We start from the raw sequence: 21832 nt of genomic DNA on the forward strand, positions 1-21832 counted from the left end.
TTGCTGCGGCGGTAACTCCCAGGTCATATCCCCCGATAGCGACTCGACCTCACTAACAGCTGAGATAGGCGCAGTACACAAGGACAAGGCGAAGGCAAGGTCGGACGTAGCAAGAGGTCAAGGCAGGCGGCAAAGGTTCGTAGTCAGGGGCAACAGCAAGGGTCTGGATACACAGGCTTGGGAACACAAAGAACGCTTTCTCAGGGCACTAGGGCAACAAGATCCGGCAAGGACAGGAAGGGGAAGTGGGTTTTTATGTGTGAGGAGTGCTTGGGAACTGATTGGACCAGGCACCAATTAATGGTGCACTGGCCCTTTAAATCTGAGAGACCCGGCGCGCGCGCACCCTAGAGAGCGAGGCCATGCGCTCCGGTACTGAGCAGGAGGACGGGGCAGGTGAGATTACCGGGATGCGACCCACGGGCAGGCACGTCCCGCCGCGTGGATCGCATCCCCGCCGGAGGACACAGAGCAGAGCTCCCGGTCAGCGAGTCTGACCGGGGCGCTGCAAGCCAGAGCAGAACGTTGCAAGCGCTCCGGGGAAGGAGCAGGACCCGGAGCGCTCGGCGTTACAATTGGCTTGTCCATGTGGCAAAGCCTATGTCGGTCAGACTTCAAGACAAATCAAAGTGAGGATTGGTGAACATTAACCTATGATAAGACAGTATTCACACTTGGAACCAGAGGGAATGAAAGAAACGCAACATGGAGAAACGAGTGTAGCCCGACACTTTAAACAATTTGGACACACTACAACAGATCTCAGATGGCAGATAATAGAAGAAGTTGAAAGGTGAACAAATAAAGAAGAAAATAAAAAAGCATTATTGAGGCGTGAGGCAATTTGGATTACGGAGCTAGCGACAATTGAACCGAAAGGAATGAATGAAATGTGGACTTATATATAAAAAATGCCTGGCGTTATATATAAGAGTTATATGTAAATGCAACAAGCGCTGAAAGAGTTAAACTTTTGTAACATACCTGTGTATTTAACCCAGCTCAGACTCCTCACCTGTGCGCATGATGAACGGGGTGGTCGTAATTTATCTAAATCTTCTTGTACAGTTGTACATGCTCGCCGCATGCTATCCAGGTCAGTTGAATATGGAGATACACGAGTGTAACGTTTGTGTACTTCTGCCAATGCCATAGAGATGCATGGAGGGAATAGTGATAAGTTGTCAAATGCCGGAGTACCCCTTTAATGTAAAGTGCTCTGGAAAAAGATGCAACAATTTAAATAAAATGTAGATACCACAGCCTCCAGATTAAGCCCCACCCACTTTTAAGAGGCAAATGTAGCGCAAAAAACACAGAAAAGCAGCACATTTTGTGCAAATAAGGGTTGTTCAAAAATTTGGTATGCCAGGAAACTGGCGCACATGCCATTATAAATTGGAATAAATGGCACTGGACTTATCTACAGGAGAAAATAGAGGCTTGAAAGTCCAGCATGCTGTGGTATTATACACAAATCAAACTTGTCATAACTGGTGATCTTTTTCTGTTTCAGAGACTGGGTCCTCCTAATACTTTACATTACCTTGTACGAGATGTAAAGAAGGTAAACTATATTACATTCACCAGTGAAATATTGATGAGGATTATGTTTAATGCATGCACATTATTGGCATTTATTTATACAGTAAATAATAGTGGATAATGGGGATATATAACCCATGTCCCAAATCAGTTAGGACCATGTTGCACTTATTACAACATCTACCACCTAACGGGTTATTTCTCTCTTTCTGAGGAGATTGCAAAGTCAGTGTGTGGAAACTCACCACATATGCAATGCTCCACTGGGAAATTATGTAGTGTAGCCTTCCTCCAGAACAGAAAAAAAACCTCTGGTGCCATATATTGGAGGTAGTTTCCCATGCTTGACCCCATAAAGAGCCTTGCCTTGGGATTATCAGCAAAGCCAGAACATCCTCCAAAGTGAGTTTACCCTTCCATAAACAGTTGTTTTAGGGTTCTAGAAAAGCATACAGCAGGATAGAGCTCCTTCATGCTATCTGTGAACTCCGACAGAGGATGTGCACTCACATTGAATGGTGGGGACACGTCAGTGTGTATACACTTATATGTATTTGTGTTCTGTATGTATGTACTTCCCCTGTATGTGCATGACCATGTTTGTGTGTGAATCACATCCATTCACATTTATTCATCCATGTATATGTACATGTTTCTTTTATTTAAAGGGAATCCGTTAGCTCAATTGCATGCTCAGAGCTGCCTCTTAACTAAGGCATTGTTATAAAAACATGTTTTTCTTATAAGCTTAAGGGTAGTGGAGGCTGGCCTGAGCTGTAGCATGGACACCTCCTTCCTTCGCCACCATTATTAATGTACAGGGCTCAGTGCTTACAGCCAGACAGGAGGGAGTGATTTAGAGAGTAAATATGCATGGGTTAGCTCAGCGCAGCCTCTTGAGTTCATAAGAAAAACATAATTTTATAGCTCTGCACCTCTGTGCCATTTACTAAGAGGTATCGTGTTTATCTCATCAGCTTTCTGCCCATGTATGAAGCTCTGAACATGTGACAGAGTTGACAGATCGGTTGACAGATCGGTTTGCCGAACTTTTCGGAAACTGCGAGTTCGGTTTGGTTCGACTTGAATCGGCAATGAAATAAGCCCCTAAACACATTTATAACACTGCCTAACACCTCTAAATCCCTGTCTAACACTGTTAGTAATGCATTCAAGTAGTTTAAAAGTGTTTTTAAGGCTCAATTTTGACGACATGCGGTAACTTATGGCAACTATTACAGCTCGCCCATTTTTAGGCCTATTCACACCAAAATAAAGTGGCATAAAGTATCTCTGGCTGGTTGATGCCTGCTGGTGTTAATATGCACACAAAGGCATGAGAAGACACAGTGGCTTTATCCCAGAAAAAAATTATTCCTTTTTTTTGTGGATAATGGGTTGTGTACGTGTAGGCCTGGCTGGAAGTATGGTTTGATGGATGGATTGGTGTTACTAGTAGCAGCCAGTGTACATCAGGTGGTGGCTGACTGATGTTACTAGCGTACAGGCTAGATACATGTTACTTTAACACGCTTTTTGAGTGGCAGGGATAACAGCACAATGAGTACTGAAGGTGTTTGCAGAACAATATTACATGCACCAGAACTGTATAACACTACAGGCTAGTGTTGCTATATGTGTAACTTAAACATGCTTTTTGGGTGGCAGAGGAGACAGCCCAATGCATACTGAAGGTATGCGAAAATCTATTATATTCACTACTGTGTTGACAGGCCCTATAGGTATATAGGTGCCACTTGAATACACTTTGTGGGTGGGTGGCACAGATCCCTGCACCTCAGTGGAGCTTGCTCAAGAACACTATTCAATTCAGGTATGTGCAGGTATGAGCCTTAAAAAAGGCTGTGGATTTGTGGTAGCAAAAGATGAGCCCTTCAGAGACTGTGATTAGGATGACCCCTTATATGCTGTTTTGGTGTATATGAGCCCCTATAGGATTATTCTTGTATGGGGATTGAATCCTGTTCACACACTAACATACATTGTCTATCTAATCTCTAGCTATCTCTTTCTAATTCTTACTGTCCCTATTTCTCCTCTCTTTGTAATCTGTATCTCAGTCTCTATCTTTCTAACCACTAAATGTCCTTATGTCTGGCTCTCTCCCTCTCTGTTTGCTCTCTGCAGAAGTTCCCAGCGCTCAGGACGCTGTGAGTGACGTCACTGGCCTTTTATCTTTGTCCCTAGCTGTGTCCTATTGGCCTTTGTGCTTGATTCACACAGTAAGTAGCAAATCACATGATAGGCCTGGGTTATCATGTGATCTGCTGCTTTCCCTAGGTCATATCACCACCCCCTGCCTGTCCTGCCTCTTCCATCCACCAAAAAACATGTTTTTCTGGCTATTTACTGGCTCACACGAGCCAAACCGGTAAAAGCTTGAGTGTTCACCGAGCCAGAAAGATTCTAATGTTCGGGTCAAATCTGGGTTTGCTAGATTCGGCTCGCTCATCTCTAGTCCAAAGCATAGAAAACTACATACACACACAACATGCAAAAACACATGCATAATTACCACATACACAACGGGGAGATTTATCAAAACCTGTGCAGAGGAAAAGTTGCCCATAGCAACCAATCAGATCGCTTCTTTCATTTTGCAGAGGCCTTGCTAAAAATGAAAGAAGAAATCTGGTTGCCATGGGTAACTTTTCCTCTGCACAGGTTTTCATAAATTTCCCCCATAACATGCACACACACTCCAATCTCTTCTTAATGATCACGGTAAAAAACAGAAAAAGAAACAAAAAGATGACATTTTTTAAATGTACAACATTTCTATTATATAAGTATTTTTACAGAAACATTGGGGTAGAGGAGATTTATCACCCTGTCTTATAGTAAGATTCTCTTTGTTGCCCATAGCAACCAATCCCAGCTCAACTTTCATTTTACCAGAGCAATATGAGAAATAAAAGCTAAGTTCTGACTGGTTGCTATGGGTAACAAAGAGAATCTTACAATAAGACAACACAATTAATCTTAATTATTAAAGGGGTATTCCAGGCCAAAACTTTTTTATATATATCAACTGGCTCCAGAAAGTTAAACAGATTTGTATATTACTTCTATTAAAAAATCTTAATCCTTCCAATAGTTATTAGCTTCTGAAGTTGAGTTGTTGTTTTCTGTCTAACTGCTCTCTGATGACTCACGTCCCGGGAGCTGTGCAGTTCCTATGGGGATATTCTCCCATCATGCACAGCTCCCGGGAAGTGACGTCATCATTATGCAGTTAGACAGAAAACTTCAGAAGCTAATAACTATTGGAAGGATTAAGATTTTTTAATAGAAGTAATTTACAAATCTGTTTAACTTTCCAGAGCCAGTTGATATAAATATGTTTACTTGTGAAATGAATATATATCCTTTCATATACATTTGCATATATACAGCATACATTTGGATACCTTTTCTATACATACCCTTCTGATGTGGTCCATGCACGTTTTGTTTAACACCTTAAGGACTCAGCCCATTTGGGCCTTAAGGACACAGACAATTTTATTTTTACATTTTCGTTTTTTTCCTCCTCCTTCCTTCAAAAAATCATAGCTCTTTTATATTTTCATCCACGGACTAGTATGAGGGCTTGTTTTTTGCGCGACCAGTTGTCCGTTGTAATGCCATCACTTACTTTACCATAAAATGTATGGCGCAACCAACAAAAATACTATTTGTGTGGGGAAATTAAAAAGAAAGCCGCAATTTTGCTCATTTTTAAAGAATTCGTTTTCACGCCGTACAATTTACAGTAAAAATGACATGTGTTATTTATTCTTTGGATCAATACGATTAAAATGATAGCCATGATAACATACTTTTCTATTACTGTTGCGCTTAAAAAAAATCACAAACTTTTTAACCAAATTAGTGCATTTAAAATCCCCCTATTTTGAAGACCTATAACTTTTTCATTTTTCTGTATAAGCAGCGGTATTAGGGCTCATTTTTTGCACCGTGATCTGTACTTTTTATTGATACCATATTTGCTTATATAAAACTTTTAATACATTTTTTATTCATTTTTTTGGGAATAAAATGTTATAAAAAAAAAAGCAGCTATTTTGGACTTTTTTTTTTTTACGTTCACGCCGTTCACCGTACGGTATCATTAACATTTTATTTTAATAGTTCAGATATTTTGCGCCGCTGCGGGCAATCCGATCATCCATTTAAGTGACCGCGATGCTCCAGATGCCGTGATCTGTATTGATCATGGCATCTGAGGGGTTAATGGCGGACATCCGCGGGATCGCGGATGTCTGCCATTACGGGCGGGTCCCTGGCTGCGATCAACAGCCGGGACCTGCAGTGCATGATCCGGGCATCGCTCCGATGCCCGCGGTTATGCTTAGGACGTAAATGTACGTCCTGGTGCATTAAGTACCACGTCACCAGGACCTACATTTACGTCCTTCGTCGTTAAGGGGTTAAAGGAGTAGTCTGGTGATATATAACTGATCCCCTATTCCAAGGATAGGGGATAAGTTATAGACCGTGGGGGTCCAAGTGCTGGAACCCCCCGCGATCTCCTGAACGGGGTCCTGGCAGTTTTCCAGAAGCGGCCATTCCGACCCCAGCAGGAAGCAGCGGCCCGCACGCCCCCTCCATGTATCTCAATGGGGTACATGGAGGGGGTGTGTCAGCCGGTGCTCCGTGCGGGGGTCGGCACATCCCCTTCCAGCAGACTGCCGGGGCCCCGTTCAGCAGATCACTGGGGGTCCCAGCGCTCGGATCCCTTGCAATCTATAACTTATACCCTATCCTATAGATGGGGGCTAAGTTATATTTCTTGAGACTACTCCTTTAACTCGTTTACGCAAAATCAGGTACATGTATTTACAGATCCTGAGTTAACCCTGCGCTCCGATCCTGAGTTAATCCTATAGACGCTGCGGTCACCGATCGGGGCTCTGCAAAGTGAAAGCAAAGCGCCGATGGTTGCCATGGCAGCCAGAAGCCTGACAGTGGCCTCCGTTGTCATGGCAACAGGAGGATCAGTCACTGCCATAAGGTAGAGTCTGATCTATCCAATGTCTGTCAGTGTAAAACTGACAGTCATAGGTAAAATTCAATGGAGTACAGATGTATACTTCATTGAATTATGTGTATAAAAGTAAAAAAAAAAATTATGTAAAAGGTGAAAAAAATGACAAATAAAAAAAGAACATTTTTCAAAAAAGGAAAAAAATGTAAAAAAGAAAAAACGTTAAAAAAAAATTAAAAATAAGGAAATACATTATATATATATATATATATATATATATATATATATATATCACTCCAAAACACACCCAAAAATACTCCCCCCAAAAACATCAACATGTCCAGCAAAAAGAGTCCTCAATTGCATTAGTGAGAAAATAAAAAAGTTATGGCTTACAGAATACGGCAACTTACAAACATGATTTTTTTTTTACAAAAATAGTTTTTATACTATAAATGAACTAAAATATAAACAATATATATAATAAAGTATATAAATTTGGTATTGCCATAATCGTGTCAACCTACAGAGTAATGCTAACAAGTCCTTTATACTGCATAAAAAACAACTGCCGAATAGATTTTTTTATGTATACCACCTCATAAAAAATGATCAGAGTGTCACATGTACCCCAGAATGGTACCAATGAAAGCATCAACTTGTCTCCCAAAAATATTTTTGCACCCCAAGACCTTTGCAACTTTATATGATGCCAGGAAAACTATCCTAAACTAAAAGGAGGCCCCAAAATCCACACAGTACGTCTTCATCTCTGAGGCCTGTGTGTAAGTCACATAGCACACAAAGGCAACATATGGGACATTTCTACGTACGCCAGAATTCAGGGAATAAATCTTGAGTTGTATTTCTTTGTAAACACCTACTGTGTAACAGAAAAAAAAATGGATTAAAATGAAAAATCTGCTAAAAAATGACATTTTAATATTCCGCCTCCACTTTGCTTTCATTTCTGTGAAACACCTTAAGGGTTAATAGACTTCCTTAATGTCATTCTGACTACTTTAAGGGGTGGAGTTTTTAAATTTAAGGGTGTATCTGATTTAAGGGTGTATCTAACATACAGGCCCCTCAATTCCACTTCAGAACTGAACTGGTCCCTGAAAAATCCAATTTTATTAATTTTCTTGAAAATCTGGAAAATGTATGCTAATATTATAACTTCTCTAACATTCTAAAAAAGTTAAAGAATGTTTATCAAATGATGGGAACATAAAGTAGACATATTGTAGATGTGAATTAATCATTAATTAGGTGCGGCATGACTATTTATCATACGAGCAGAAAAAGTGAAATCTAGAAAAATGCTAATGTTTCTTTTTTATTGCAAAATTTAGGATTTTTTTTACAAACTCCACTAAATATATCAATCAAAATTTACCACTAATGTAAAGTACAATATGTCACGAAAAAACATTCTCAGAATCGCTTTCATAAGTAAAAGCGTTCCAAAGTTATTACCAAATAAGTGGACAGATTTTTAAAATTTGCCTTGGTCACAGGCTAAGGAGTAAAGGGGTTAAGAGCTCTTACATATGTTCATTTACCATTTTATTGCCTATGTATTGAATGTTTTGCATTAATTCTTGTGTTTTTCATTGTTCATGTATGAATTCCATTGCATCATCCATCTTCATCGCTTCACACCATGCAGAGAATTACTAGGGGCTTCGGATGGGTTAACATGGAGGTGAATCTCTTTTCATTATAACTCATAGTATTATTTATTACTACAGTGTGTACAGTGGTCAGTGTCCAGGAGAACTCACTTCAGTCCAGAAATGTAGAAAGGAAATACTGACAGGAAATCCTAGAATTTGTTCTTTTATCCCTGCTTTATTTTTATGATCTACAGCTCTAAGACCCGTCAGAAAAATGATATACGGTACATATTTGTGAATAATATTATTGGTTGTTCTGTAAACTTTACAGAACTGACAGTCATTGATCATTCTTATCTTTCCTGTGTCCAAGGGATAAGACAGGAGTACAATGCCACAACCAATATATAATTAAAGGGGTTGTTTAGGGAAATAACATTTTCTATATTATGCTGGGGGTGCCTTAAAGGGGTACTCTAGTGGCCAGCATTGGAACACGCCACGCCTGTTCGTGACATCACCCCACGCCCCCGTAGACTTGTATTGAGAGGCGTGACCTGATGGCACGAGGGGGCGTGGCCGACCCCGCCGCGCGCGCGCACACACACAGCGTTCGGAAATAAATGTTCCGAATGCTGGCCAGTGGAGTACCCCTTTAAAGGGAATCTGTCATCAGTATCACCCGCATTCACCTATTGGTATAGGCTTGTCAATGGTGATTATCGTTTGCTGATCCGTGTTTCTGTTTCTTTTTCTGATTATACCAATGAAAAGCAATGACGCTGATGGCAGATTCCCTTCAAACAAACAAAAAAATATGTCATACTCCACTATCTCCTGTTACCACTTGTCACAGCCTTTTCCTGGCTCCAAGATAAGTCATCTCAGTGGGAACTGCTCGCTCAGCCAATCACTGGCCACATTGGTGTCCCACCAAAAAAAATTGTCAACAAGGAACCCAAGATTGTCACATGGAGCTCCCTTTCTTTGGTAATAAGGAGTATCACTAAGGAAAGATCAGGAGGTGCCTTAGCAAACAGAGCAGTGAAAAAAAAATATAATAATAATAATAATTTGGCAGTATAGTTTTTGTTGCTTGTTTTGTTACGTAAAAAAATATATAGATGGATAGAGATTTTAACTAAATCTTTAAAGGGGTACTCGGGTGGAAACATTTTTTTTTTATTAACTGGTGTCAGAAAGACAGATTTGTAAATCACTTCTATATAAAAATCTTAATTCTTCCAGTACTTAGCAGCTGCTGTATACTGCAGAGCAAGTTCTTTTCTTTTTGAAATGTATTTTCTTTCTGACCACAATGGTCTCTGCTGACACCTCTGTCCATGTCAGGAACTGTCCAGAGCAGAAGAGGTTTGCTATGGGGATTTGCCTGCACTGGAGAGTTCCTGACATAGACAGAGGTGTCAGCAGAGAGCACTGTAATCAGACAGAAAATACATTTCAAATAGAAAATAACTTCCTCTGTAGTATACAGCAGCTGATGAGTACTGGAAGGAATAAGATTTTTAAATAAAAGTAATTTACAAATCTAAAATATTGTGCAAAATTAGCCCAACCTCAAGGAGAGTAGGATATAATGATTTTTGAATAAATATATTTTCAAGACCGTGCTTCAATTAAACAGATATATTTTTTTTTATTAAAAAGTCATTTAAATTGCACATATACCTCACACAGGGCCCTTGTGGGAGGAAAAATTACTGGCAGATATAACATATAAAATCTGTATAAAAAATCAATCACGTAAAACATAAAGTGTGTTGCAAATAAAGCTACTGGACGTCCGGTTATTGGACAGTCTTTATATAGTGAAATACTGTCCAGATCCTAAACAGTCTATATATAGTGGAATGATATTGGTTATGTGTCCATAAAGGTTATTGCAATGATATTTTGATATTACCCGTTCCTGTTTTTTTATATTGAGGAAGGGGTTGAGAGTGATTTGCCTGAGTACCCTGAAACGCGTTTAGCCCACTACCATTCAGAACGCACTGTAAGCCTATAGTGTGTGCCAGCTATTGTGAGCCCGGAATCTGCTTATCTATCTAATATCAGCAACATCTACCGTTCCTGTGATCCATCCACTTGGAGATCCACTTGCCGTGAGATCCTCCGTGCTGTCCTGTCTCTCCGCTTCCAACAGTGATCCTGCAATCCACCTCCTGCAATTCACCAGCTGCGATTACCTCTCTGGCTGACGTCAGATGCCGCCGCCACGAGGATTGCTACTGTGTGGCATACACCGGGTCCAGCGCAGTCCGGACCAGCCGCACTCAATGCCTGCCAGCGCTTATCGAGTAGTGAGAGTATTATATGGACACTATCATCACAGCATGAGATAAAAACCAGGAACGGGTAATATCCAAATATCATTGCAATAACCTTTATGGACACATAACCAATACCATTCCACTATATAGACTGTTTAAGATCTGGACAGCATTTCACTATAGAAAGACTGTCCAATAACAGGACTTTATTTTCAACACACTACCAATACCAGTAGCTTTATTTTCAACACACTTTATGTTTTATGTGATTGAGATTTTATACTGATTTTATCATTGTATACTTTATATGTTATATCTGCCAGTAATTTTTCCTCCCACAAGGGCCCTGTGTGAGGAATATGTGCAATTTGAATTACTTTTTATTAAAATAAAAAAAAAATATGTTTAATTGAAGCACGGTCTTGAAAATATATTTATTCAAAAAAATCATTATATCCTACTCTCCTTGAGTTTGGACTATTTTTGCACAATATTTTAGAATTGTTCCATCACTTGGGGTATAAGAGATTGCCCTTACACCTCGGACAGTGGTTAATTGTGAGCTGCACCAAATCTTCTTTTTAATTTACAAATCAGTTTTTCTGGCAACAGTTGATTAATATTAATTTTTTTTTTTCCAGCGGAGTACCCCTTTAATGTTATAATCGGACATCTGGAAATCTATTAAATATCTTAGCTATAGCAGCATAAATTTAGTTGACAGCAATAAATGGCAATATGCAGTTTTCTTTTATTACACATATATGTTCTATTGTTAATCTTCTATCAACTTTTCCCAATGGCAATGGAGACTGTGTACTGCCTTTGGCTATAACTATAAATAGAACCTATACTTTTATACTTTTGAATTTTCCACAGCCCTAGACCGTTTTTTTTTTATAGCAATAAAAATATAGAAAGTATATTAAAAGGTTAACGTTTAAGGGGATATTCTCATCTTAAATAAGGTGATTGCATATCAGGATATTTCATTCACTTTATGATCATGGGAGATGACCTTTGTGACCCCCACTGATTCTGAAATTAAAGGGGCCAGAGTATTATTTTTTCCACAGCCTCCTTCTGTGTAGGACACTGCAGCATGTCCTCACTTAAGTTTGAAGTGCAACAATTTCTACATTAGAAGACTTCTACATTGAAAATTTAACACAACAAGAACTATAGTAAGAAGTTTTAAAAGTATTTTTCAATTTTATATTCCTTTCTTCTGTGAACAGGGTAATTTGCCACCAGATTATCATGTCAGTTTGATTGATATTGGCCTTGTGCTGGAGTACCTCATGGGTGGGGCCTATCGCTGTCATTACACCAGAAAGTCCTTCAGGACCCTGTACAATAACCTGTTTGGACCAAAGAGGGTAATATGAAACACCCACAAAATGTTATTATTATTTTGAAATTACAGATGGGTAATTCAGAAGTACATAATTTAATGGTCTATAAGGTATTCATTATAAGGGTAAGGGGATATTTGTTTAAAGATATTGCAAAAAAAAATCATATGGAACATAAATTGTAATTATATAGATGATATCATAATTATAGATCTAAATAAATGATAACATAGATTATTATGGAGCATTTATTATAATGTACGAATGCTTAATCATAAGAATTAATAAATGTCTCTATTTTTCTATGCAGCCAAAAGCCCTCAAGCTTTTAGGAATGGAGGTAAGTGTTTATGTGTAGTTAATAGGTGATTTCTGCAGCAGTCTATAAAGATAAATTCCACATACACCATTAATGAGGCCATCTTGTTTAATACGTGAATTAGAATGCTTATAATCTTAGTAGTCTGAGAATATTTATTATTATTCTGTCCTTCATGTAAAAAAATCTGCCTTCAATGCAGTCACTTCCATTTTGACTTGTAATGAGCTCGTACTAATACACTGTAACAGAGCGGGTGTTGATATATCCCATTCATTTGAATGGGGTCTGTCAAGTTGCTGTGTATACCTAAGAAATAACCCCTCCCATCACCTGATAATTACTCCCAATATTAAAATTAAGTTCACGCCCATCTGACTGTTTCACTAAATTGTCAGCCAAACTATAAAACCACATATCTCAGGAACGGAGAAGCGTATCAAACAAATGTAAAAACGTGTATGATCAGGGTACGCTAAGCTAATTAATGATAATGAAATCTCGTTTGTTTGCGTTGGCCACAGATCCTCTTGGAAAAAAAGTAAATTATTGATATAATTTCTGGCTGAAATCTACTTAAAATGTGACACATGGATGATGCCAGCACCTTTTAATAATATTGGTGCTAGCGTGCTCTCCCATGGAACTGGCATAGACATTGTCACGATTCGGCTTCCAGGTAGTGGATCCTCTGTGTCAGCGAGGGATTGGCGTGGACCGTGCTAGTGGACCGGTTCTAAGAGGCTACTGGTTTTCACCAGAGCCCGCCGCAAAGCGGGATGGTCTTGCTGCGGCAGTAGCAACCAGGTCGTATCCACTAGCAACGGCTCTACCTCGCTGACTGCTGAGAAGGCGTGGGACAGAAGGACTAGGCAGAGGCAAGGTCAGACGTAGCAGAAGGTCGGGGGCAGGCGGCAAGGTTCGTAGTCAGGATGGGTAGCAGAAGTTCAGGTACACAGGCTTTGGACACACTAAACGCTTTCACTGGCACAAGGCAACAAGATCCGGCAAGGGAGTGCATGGGAGGAGGTCAGATAAAGGCAGGGAGCAGATGGAAGCCAATTAAGCTAATTGGGCCAGGCACCAATCATTGGTGCACTGGCCCTTTAAGTCTCAGAGAGCTGGCGCGCGCGCGCCCTAGAGAGCGGAGCCGCGCGCGCCAGCACATGACAGCAGGGGACCGGGACGGGTAAGTGACCTGGGATGCGACTCGCGAGCGGGCGCGTCCCGCTGTGCGAATCGCATCCCCAACGGCCATGACAGTGCAGCGCTCCCGGTCAGCGGGACTGACCGGGGCGCTGCAGGGAGAAAGACGCCGTGAGCGCTCCGGGGAGGAGCGGGGACCCGGAGCGCTAGGCGTAACAGTACCCCCCCCCTTAGGTCTCCCCTTCTCTTTGTCCGGTAACTGCCTCCCCTGGGATGAGGACACCGGGAAAGAATGGAGGGTTTCCTCAACGGCAGGCAGTACAGCAGGAGTGGGAATGGGGAGGGAGGGCAGAGGGCGAGGCCTGGCACGGGGCAGTGTGACACCAGGACGGGGGCCATGGGGAGGCACAGAGGCTTGCCTGACGGGACTGGGAGGGGGGGAGAGGCACTTCCTGTGGCAGGCAGAGTCCCAGTTCCTGATCTCCCCGGTGGTCCAATCAATGGTGGGGGAATGAAGCCGGAGCCAAGGCAGACCGAGGAGGACCTCAGAGGTACAGTTGGGGAGAATGAAGAACTCAATCCTCTCAAGGTGGGGTCCAATAGACATGAGGAGGGGCTCTGTGCGGTAACGCACGGTGCAGTCCAATTTGGCTCCGTTGACCGCGGAAATGTAGAGCGGCTTGACGAGACGGGTCACCGGGATGCTGAATTTATTAACAAACGACTCCAAAATAAAATTTCCAGAGGCACCGGAGTCCAAGCAGGCCACGGCTGAGAGGGAGGAGTTGCCTGAAGAAGAAATCCGCACGGGTAGCGTGAGACGTGGAGGAGCAGACTTGGAACCAAGAGACGCCACACCCACGTGAGCTGGGTGCGTGCGTGCGTTTCCCAGGCGTGGAAGACGGATAGGGCAATCCACCAAGAAATGCTCGGTACTGGCACAGTAAAGACAGAGATTTTCTTCCCTACGGCGATTCCTCTCTTCCTGGGTCAGGCGAGACTTATCCACTTGCATGGCCTCCTCGGCGGGAGGCCCAGGCGTAGATTGCAACGGATACTGTGGGAGAGGTGCCCAGAGATCTAAGTCTTTTTCCTGGCGGAGCTCTTGGTGTCGCTCAGAAAAACGCATGTCAATGCGGGTAGCTAGATGGATGAGTTCTTGCAGATTGGCAGGAATCTCTCGTGCGGCCAGCACATCCTTGATGCGACTGGATAGGCCTTTTTTAAAGGTCGCGCAGAGAGCCTCGTTATTCCATGATAACTCGGAAGCAAGAGTACGAAATTGGATGGCGTACTCGCCCACTGAAGAATTACCCTGGACCAGGTTCAACAGGGCAGTCTCGGCAGAAGAAGCTCGGGCTGGCTCCTCGAAGACACTCCGGAGTTCAGCGAAGAAGGCCTGGACTGTGGCTGTGGCAGGATCATTGCGGTCCCAGAGCGGTGTGGCCCAAGACAAGGCCTTTCCTGAAAGAAGGCTTACTACGAACGCCACCTTAGACCGTTCAGAAGGAAACAAGTCCGACAACATCTCCATATGCAGGGAACACTGAGACAAAAATCCACGGCAGAGTTTAGAGTCCCCATCAAATTTGTCCGGCAGGGACAAGCGGAGGTTAGGAGCGGCCACTCGCTGCGGAGGAGGTGCAGGAGCTGGCGGAGGAGATGGTTGCTGCTGTAGCAGAGGCAGAAGTTGCTGTAACATGGCGGTCAACTGCGACAGCTGCTGTCCTTGTTGGGCAATCTGCTGCGATTGCTGAGCGACCACCGTGGGAAGATCAGCGAGACTTGGCAGCGGCACCTCAGCGGGATCCATGGCCGGATCTACTGTCACGATTCGGCTTCCAGGTAGTGGATCCTCTGTGTCAGCGAGGGATTGGCGTGGACCGTGCTAGTGGACCGGTTCTAAGAGGCTACTGGTTTTCACCAGAGCCCGCCGCAAAGCGGGATGGTCTTGCTGCGGCAGTAGCAACCAGGTCGTATCCACTAGCAACGGCTCTACCTCGCTGACTGCTGAGAAGGCGTGGGACAGAAGGACTAGGCAGAGGCAAGGTCAGACGTAGCAGAAGGTCGGGGGCAGGCGGCAAGGTTCGTAGTCAGGATGGGTAGCAGAAGTTCAGGTACACAGGCTTTGGACACACTAAACGCTTTCACTGGCACAAGGCAACAAGATCCGGCAAGGGAGTGCATGGGAGGAGGTCAGATAAAGGCAGGGAGCAGATGGAAGCCAATTAAGCTAATTGGGCCAGGCACCAATCATTGGTGCACTGGCCCTTTAAGTCTCAGAGAGCTGGCGCGCGCGCGCCCTAGAGAGCGGAGCCGCGCGCGCCAGCACATGACAGCAGGGGACCGGGACGGGTAAGTGACCTGGGATGCGACTCGCGAGCGGGCGCGTCCCGCTGTGCGAATCGCATCCCCAACGGCCATGACAGTGCAGCGCTCCCGGTCAGCGGGACTGACCGGGGCGCTGCAGGGAGAAAGACGCCGTGAGCGCTCCGGGGAGGAGCGGGGACCCGGAGCGCTAGGCGTAACAGACATTAATTTGACAATTAATTTGCTACCATATTCTATTTTTGGGAAGAATGCATTTCCACACCTACTATGCTTTCATGCAGTCTTTAGGTTAGATTTAGGTTCCCTGACTCTGTTTTCTCCTACTACTTGAATACCTTTTACATGTAAAACAAGTTAGTTTGGTACTAGGTATAAAGTATATTATGACACTATATTGAGGATTTTACCCAGGGCTCAAGTCCTGCAGGAATGCGTAGGAACTGAGTTCCTGCACTTTTTCAACTGCAGAAACATTGTTACCATTAGCAGGAGTCCTGCAAGATCAGCCCTTAACCCCTTAAGGACACATGACGTACTGGAACGTCATGTGTCCACTCCCGATCTATAACGCGGGGCCACGGCGGGACCCGTGGCTAATAGCGTGCAACATTGATCGCGGTGCCGCGCGCTATTAACCCTTTAGACGTGGCGTTCAAAGTTGAACGCCGCGTCTAAAGTGAAAGTATGCCGGTTAGCTCAGTGGGCTGTTCGGGATAGCCGCAGTGAAATCGCGGCATCCCGAACAGCTTACAGGACAGCGGGAGGGTCCCTACCTGCCTCCTCGCTGTCCGATCGCCGAATGACTACTCAGTGCCTGAGATCCAGGCATGAGCAGTCAAGCGGCAGAATCATCGATCACTGGTTTCCTATGAGAAACCAGTGATCAATGTAAAAGATCAGTGTGTGCAGTGTTATAGGTCCCTATGGGAGCTATAACACTGCAAAAAAAAAAGTGAGGAAAAAAAAGTGAATAAAGATCATTTAACCCCTTCCCTATTAAAAGCTTGAATCACCCCCCTTTTCCCATAAAAATAAAAACACAGTGTAAATAAAAATAAACATATATGGTATCGCTGCATGCGGAAATGTCCGAATTATAAAAATATATCGTTAATAAAACTGCACGGTCAATGGCGTACGCGCAAAAAAACTTCCAAAGTCCAAAATAGTGCATTTTTGGTCACTTTTTATATCATGAAAAAATTAATAAAAAGCGATCAATAAGTCCTTTCAATGCAAAAATGGTACTGCTAAAAACTTCAGATCACGGCGCAAAAAAATTGTCCTCATACCGCCCCATAAACGGAAAAAAGTTATAGGGGTCAGAAGATGACAATTTTAAACGTATTCATTTTCCTGCATGTAGTTATGATTTTTTCCAGAAGTACGACAAAATCAAACCTATATAAGTAGGGTATCATTTTAACCGTATGGACCTACAGAATTAAAATAAGGTGTCATTTTTACCGAAAAATGTACTGCGTAGAAACGGAAGCCCCCAAAAGTTACAAAACAGCGGGGGTTTTTTTCAATTTTGTCGCACAATGATTTTTTTTTCCGTTTCGCTGTAGATTTTTGGGCAAAATGACTGACGTCATTACAAAGTAGAATTGGTGGCGCAAAAAATCATATGGATTTTTAGGTGCAAAATTGGAAGAGTTATGATTTTTTAAAGGCAAGGAGGAAAAAACGAAAATGCAAAAACTGAAAAATTCTCGGTCCTTAAAGGAGTAGTCCAGTAGTGAACAAGTGGTGAACAACTTATCCCCTATCCTAAGGATAGGGGATAAGTTTGAGATCACGGGGGGTCCGACCGCTGGGGCCCCCCGCGATCTCCTGTACGGGGCCCCGACAGCCCGCGCGAAGGGAGCGTGTCGACCCCCACACGAAGCGGCGGCCGACACGCCCCCTCAATACAACTATATGGCAGAGCCAGAGTGCTGCCTTCGGCAATCTCCGGCTCTGCCATAGCGATGTATTGAGGGGGCGTGTCAGCCGCCGCTTCGTGCCGCCGCTATCTGGCCGGAGAGCCTGGCCCCCGTACAGAGAGATCGCAGGGGGCCCCAGCGGTCGGACCCCCTGCAATCTCAAACGTATCCGCTATCCTTAGGATAGGGGATACGTTTTTTACCACTGGACTACCCCTTTAAGGGGTTAAACAGAAAGTTTCCGCACTTTTTTTCCCAGGACCCTGATTTTACCCTGTTGATATTTAAATTAACCTTGGTCTAGCTATGATCTTGACCTGTTCAAAAAAGCATAGCATTTATCATGTAGTTTACTCTATTGTATTTTATCATTAAGAAATGTGCTGTTCCCAATAATTGTTCCATTTGCATTTTTACTTTACCTCGTGTTCCGTGATTTATGAACCGTCCTGATTGTCTCTCGCTTAGGATTATACATCACTGTCATCATTCCCTGCCTATTCTGATTCCTGTAGTAAAGACCTCTCCTACCTATCCCTTTCCAAGTGATCCTATAACTGTAGACATCTGTATATGTGCCACAGTGAAGAGAAGATTTAGCCTTAAGGTGATCATTTCTGTTTAACATCATAACTTGGTGTTTCGTGTATAAGTGAAAATATCAGCACTGCATGTTTCTTATTGTTTGAAAGATATAAATATTTATACAATATGGATATAGCAATGTTGTTGTTTCCTAGTAGTTAAAGGGGTACTCCACCCCTAGACATCTTTGGATAGGGGATAAGATGTCTGATCGCAGGGCCCCACTGCTGGGGACCCCCGCAAAATAGCATGCGGCACCCACCTGTTTCTGCTCCGGAAGCACTGGAGGGTCTGTGTCCCGACCACAGGAACGGAAGTCCGTGATGTCACGACTCCGCCCCTGTGTGATGTCACGACCCGTCCCCTCAATGCAAGTCTATGGGAGGGGGCGTGGTGGCAGTCACGCCCCCTCCCATAGACTTGCGTTGAGGGGATGGGGCATGACGTCACACGGGGGCGGAGTCGTGACGTCACAAACTTCCATTCCCGTGGACGGGACCCAGACCCTCCAGCATTTCCGGAGTAGAAACAGGTGGGTGCCGCATGCTATATTGCGGGGGTCCCCAGCGGCGGGTCCCCAGAGATCAGACATCTTATCCCCTATCCATTGGATAGGGGATAAGATGTCTAGGGGGGGAGTACCCCTTTAAAGGAGGAATACATGATTAGAAAACAGTACCATACCTGTCCATGTCGAAGTAAATAGGGCTAAGCTGCCATGCCCCACACAGTAGACACTTGTGACACTGTTTCTCCAAGGAACAGCCATGCTTTTCTAATCTTGTTCAACCCTTTTAACTATTACATTGAAAACTATAGGATGATGAGCCTCCAACTAAAGGGAAGAAAAGGAAGAAAAAGAAGAAAGAGGAAGAAATTGACATAGATGTGGATGATCCGGAGGTTAGCCGATTCCAATATCCCTTCCATGAACTTATGGTCTGGGCTGTGCTCATGAAAAGGCAAAAGATGGCGCTCTTTCTATGGCAGCGTGGAGAAGAAACCATGGCAAAAGCTTTGGTAGCTTGCAAACTATACAAGTCAATGGCTCATGAGTCCTCTGAAAGTGACCTTGTTGATGACATTTCCCAAGACCTGGACAACAATTCAAAGTAAGTGTCGTACTCAATAGTGTTGCTCGCGAATATTCGCAATGCGAATTTTATTCGCGAATATCGCATATTCGCGAATTCGCGAATATTCGCGAATATAGCGCTATATATTCGTAATTACGAATATTCGTTTTATTTTTTATTTTTTTTTTCACAGTACACATCACAGTGATCATCCCTCTCAGCTTCCAGCTTGAGTGGTGTAAAGAAGGCTCTAATACTACTGTGTGAGACTGGTGTGCGAATTTTCTCATATACGAAAAGTTGTATATGCTAATTTCCGCATATGCGAATTTCCACTTATGCTCATTTTCGCATACGCGAATTTTCGTATACGCGAAAATAAAACGAGAATATTACGAATATGCGAATATTCGCGAATATATGACGAGTATTCGTCCATATATTCGCGAACATTCGCGAATTCGAATATGGCCTATGCCGCTCAACACTAGTACTCAAGTATGCCGTTGTTCTGATTTGTAGCTTTCATTTTAGGTTTTTACCTACTCATTGAAATAAACAGTAATGCTGCCCACACACTATATATATATATATATGGATCAGACGTGGACAAAAGACAATAGTACTTGAAACACAATTTAGACAATCTACATTGTACGTATGGACAGCAAGATCATATAATACCATATATGTTTATCGAAAATAAATGCCACTTAATTTGGTATCTAAAGAATGTACAGTGGTCCCTCAAGTTACAATATTAATTGGTTCCAGGACGACCATTGTATGTTGAGACCAGAACTCTATGGAAACCTGGTAATTGGTTCTAAAGGCACCAAAATGTCATCCAAAAATAGGAAAAAGGGAGAATTAAAGAAAAATAAGTAGATAACTAATACAGATAAAGCAAATCCTTACATATAAAAGTAAGAAAGATCTGCTGGGAGCTGTAAATCACTGTCTGTGTAAGTGTTTCCCAAGCATGGAGCCCCCAGCTGTTGCAAAACTACAACTCCCAGCATGCCCGGACAGCCGAAGGCTGTCCGGGCATGCTGGGAGTTGTAGTTTTGCAACAGCTGGGGGCACCCTGCTTGGGAAACACTGGTCTATGTAGAGGACAGGAGCTTCTTCAGGGTCCTGTACAGTACACGCAGTGTCCTAAAAAAGTAACATGGAGCCGCCCTCACCTGGTGTCCAGAGGAGCAGGTAACCCTGGCACAGGTAAAGTGTACAGAACATGTAGTACCTCCCTGTACTGAAGTGGGCGCTACCAGACATCAGTCAGTGCATACGCTTCAGTAATACAGGGGTTTTACCAGTGATTGCCCATTCTGATTGGTTGGTTCTTCCAGCCATTGACACGTTTCGCAGATCTGGGCTGTCTGTAGCATTGTATGTTGAGTCTGGTTTCAACTTACAATGGTCCAGAAAAGACCATTGTATGTTGAAACTATTGTATGTTGAGGCCATTGTAAGTTGAGGGATCACTGTATTTTTTTTTTTCAAAGGTATATCTGTTTTTTTATTTTAATGTTATATTTCTTTTTTTTTTTTTTTTTAGGGATTTTGGTCAACTGGCTGTGGAGCTTTTAGATCAGTCCTACAAACACGATGAGCAGGTTGCCATGAAACTATTGACTTATGAACTTAAGAACTGGAGTAATTCTACTTGTCTTAAACTAGCTGTGGCTGCCAAACATCGGGACTTTATAGCACACACATGCAGCCAGATGCTACTGACAGATATGTGGATGGGGCGTCTGCGCATGAGGAAGAACCCAGGCCTTAAGGTACTGGCTTAATTCTGTACAAACATTAAGAAGAAATTAATTTCATGTTCTGCTACTTTTAAAGTGCCAACATATTTCATAATGCTTTTACAGATATTGTTAAAGAGGTATTCCAGGAAAAACCTTTTTTTATATATCAACTAGCTCCAGAAAGTTAAAGGGGTAGTCCAGGCAAAAACTTTTTTATATATATATATATCAACTGGCTCCGGAAAGTTAAACAGATTTGTAAATTACTTCTATTAAAAAATCTTAATCCTTCCAATAGTTATTAGCTTCTGAAGTTGAGTTTCTGTTTTCTGTCTAACTGCTCTCTGATGACTCACGACTCACGGGAGCTGTGCAGTTCCTATGGGGATATTTTCCCATCATGCAAGGGATATTCTCCCATCATGCACAGCTCCCGGGACGTGACATCATCATTGAGCAGTTAGACAGAAAACTTCAGAAGCTAATAACTATTGGAAGGTTTAAGATTTTTTAATAGAAATAATTTACAAATCTGTTTAACTTTCCGGAGCCAGTTGATATATATATAAAAAAAGTTTTTGCCTGGAATACCCTTTTAATTGTGAATTACTTCTATTAAAAAATCTTAATCCTTCCAATAATTATCAGCTGCTGAAGTTGACTTGTTCTTTTCTGTCTGGCAACAGTGCTCTCTGCTGACATCTCTGCTTGTCATGGGAACTGCACAGAGTAGAAGAGGTTTGCTATGGGGATTTGCTTCTACTCTGGAGAGTTCCCGAGACATGTGTCATAAGAGAGCACTTAGACAGAAAAGGACAACTCAACTTCAGCAGCTCATAAGTACTAAATGGATTAAGATTTTT

General features: G+C 42.7%; 1 protein-coding gene across 1 annotated transcript in view; it reads left to right on the forward strand.

Moving 5' to 3' along the window:
• The window catches only part of TRPM1 (transient receptor potential cation channel subfamily M member 1), a 339306-nt gene that overhangs the window by 289452 nt on the left and 28022 nt on the right, over positions 1 to 21832 (forward strand). Inside the window, exons 13-18 of the mRNA XM_056572537.1 lie at positions 1517 to 1567; positions 8229 to 8264; positions 11708 to 11848; positions 12135 to 12164; positions 18953 to 19245; positions 20771 to 20999. Coding sequence (XP_056428512.1) covers positions 1517 to 1567; positions 8229 to 8264; positions 11708 to 11848; positions 12135 to 12164; positions 18953 to 19245; positions 20771 to 20999 — 780 coding nt within the window. The remainder of the gene's footprint in view (positions 1 to 1516; positions 1568 to 8228; positions 8265 to 11707; positions 11849 to 12134; positions 12165 to 18952; positions 19246 to 20770; positions 21000 to 21832) is intronic.

Source organism: Hyla sarda, chromosome 4 (genome assembly GCF_029499605.1).
Source record: "Hyla sarda isolate aHylSar1 chromosome 4, aHylSar1.hap1, whole genome shotgun sequence".
NCBI classification, from domain to species: domain Eukaryota; kingdom Metazoa; phylum Chordata; class Amphibia; order Anura; family Hylidae; genus Hyla; species Hyla sarda.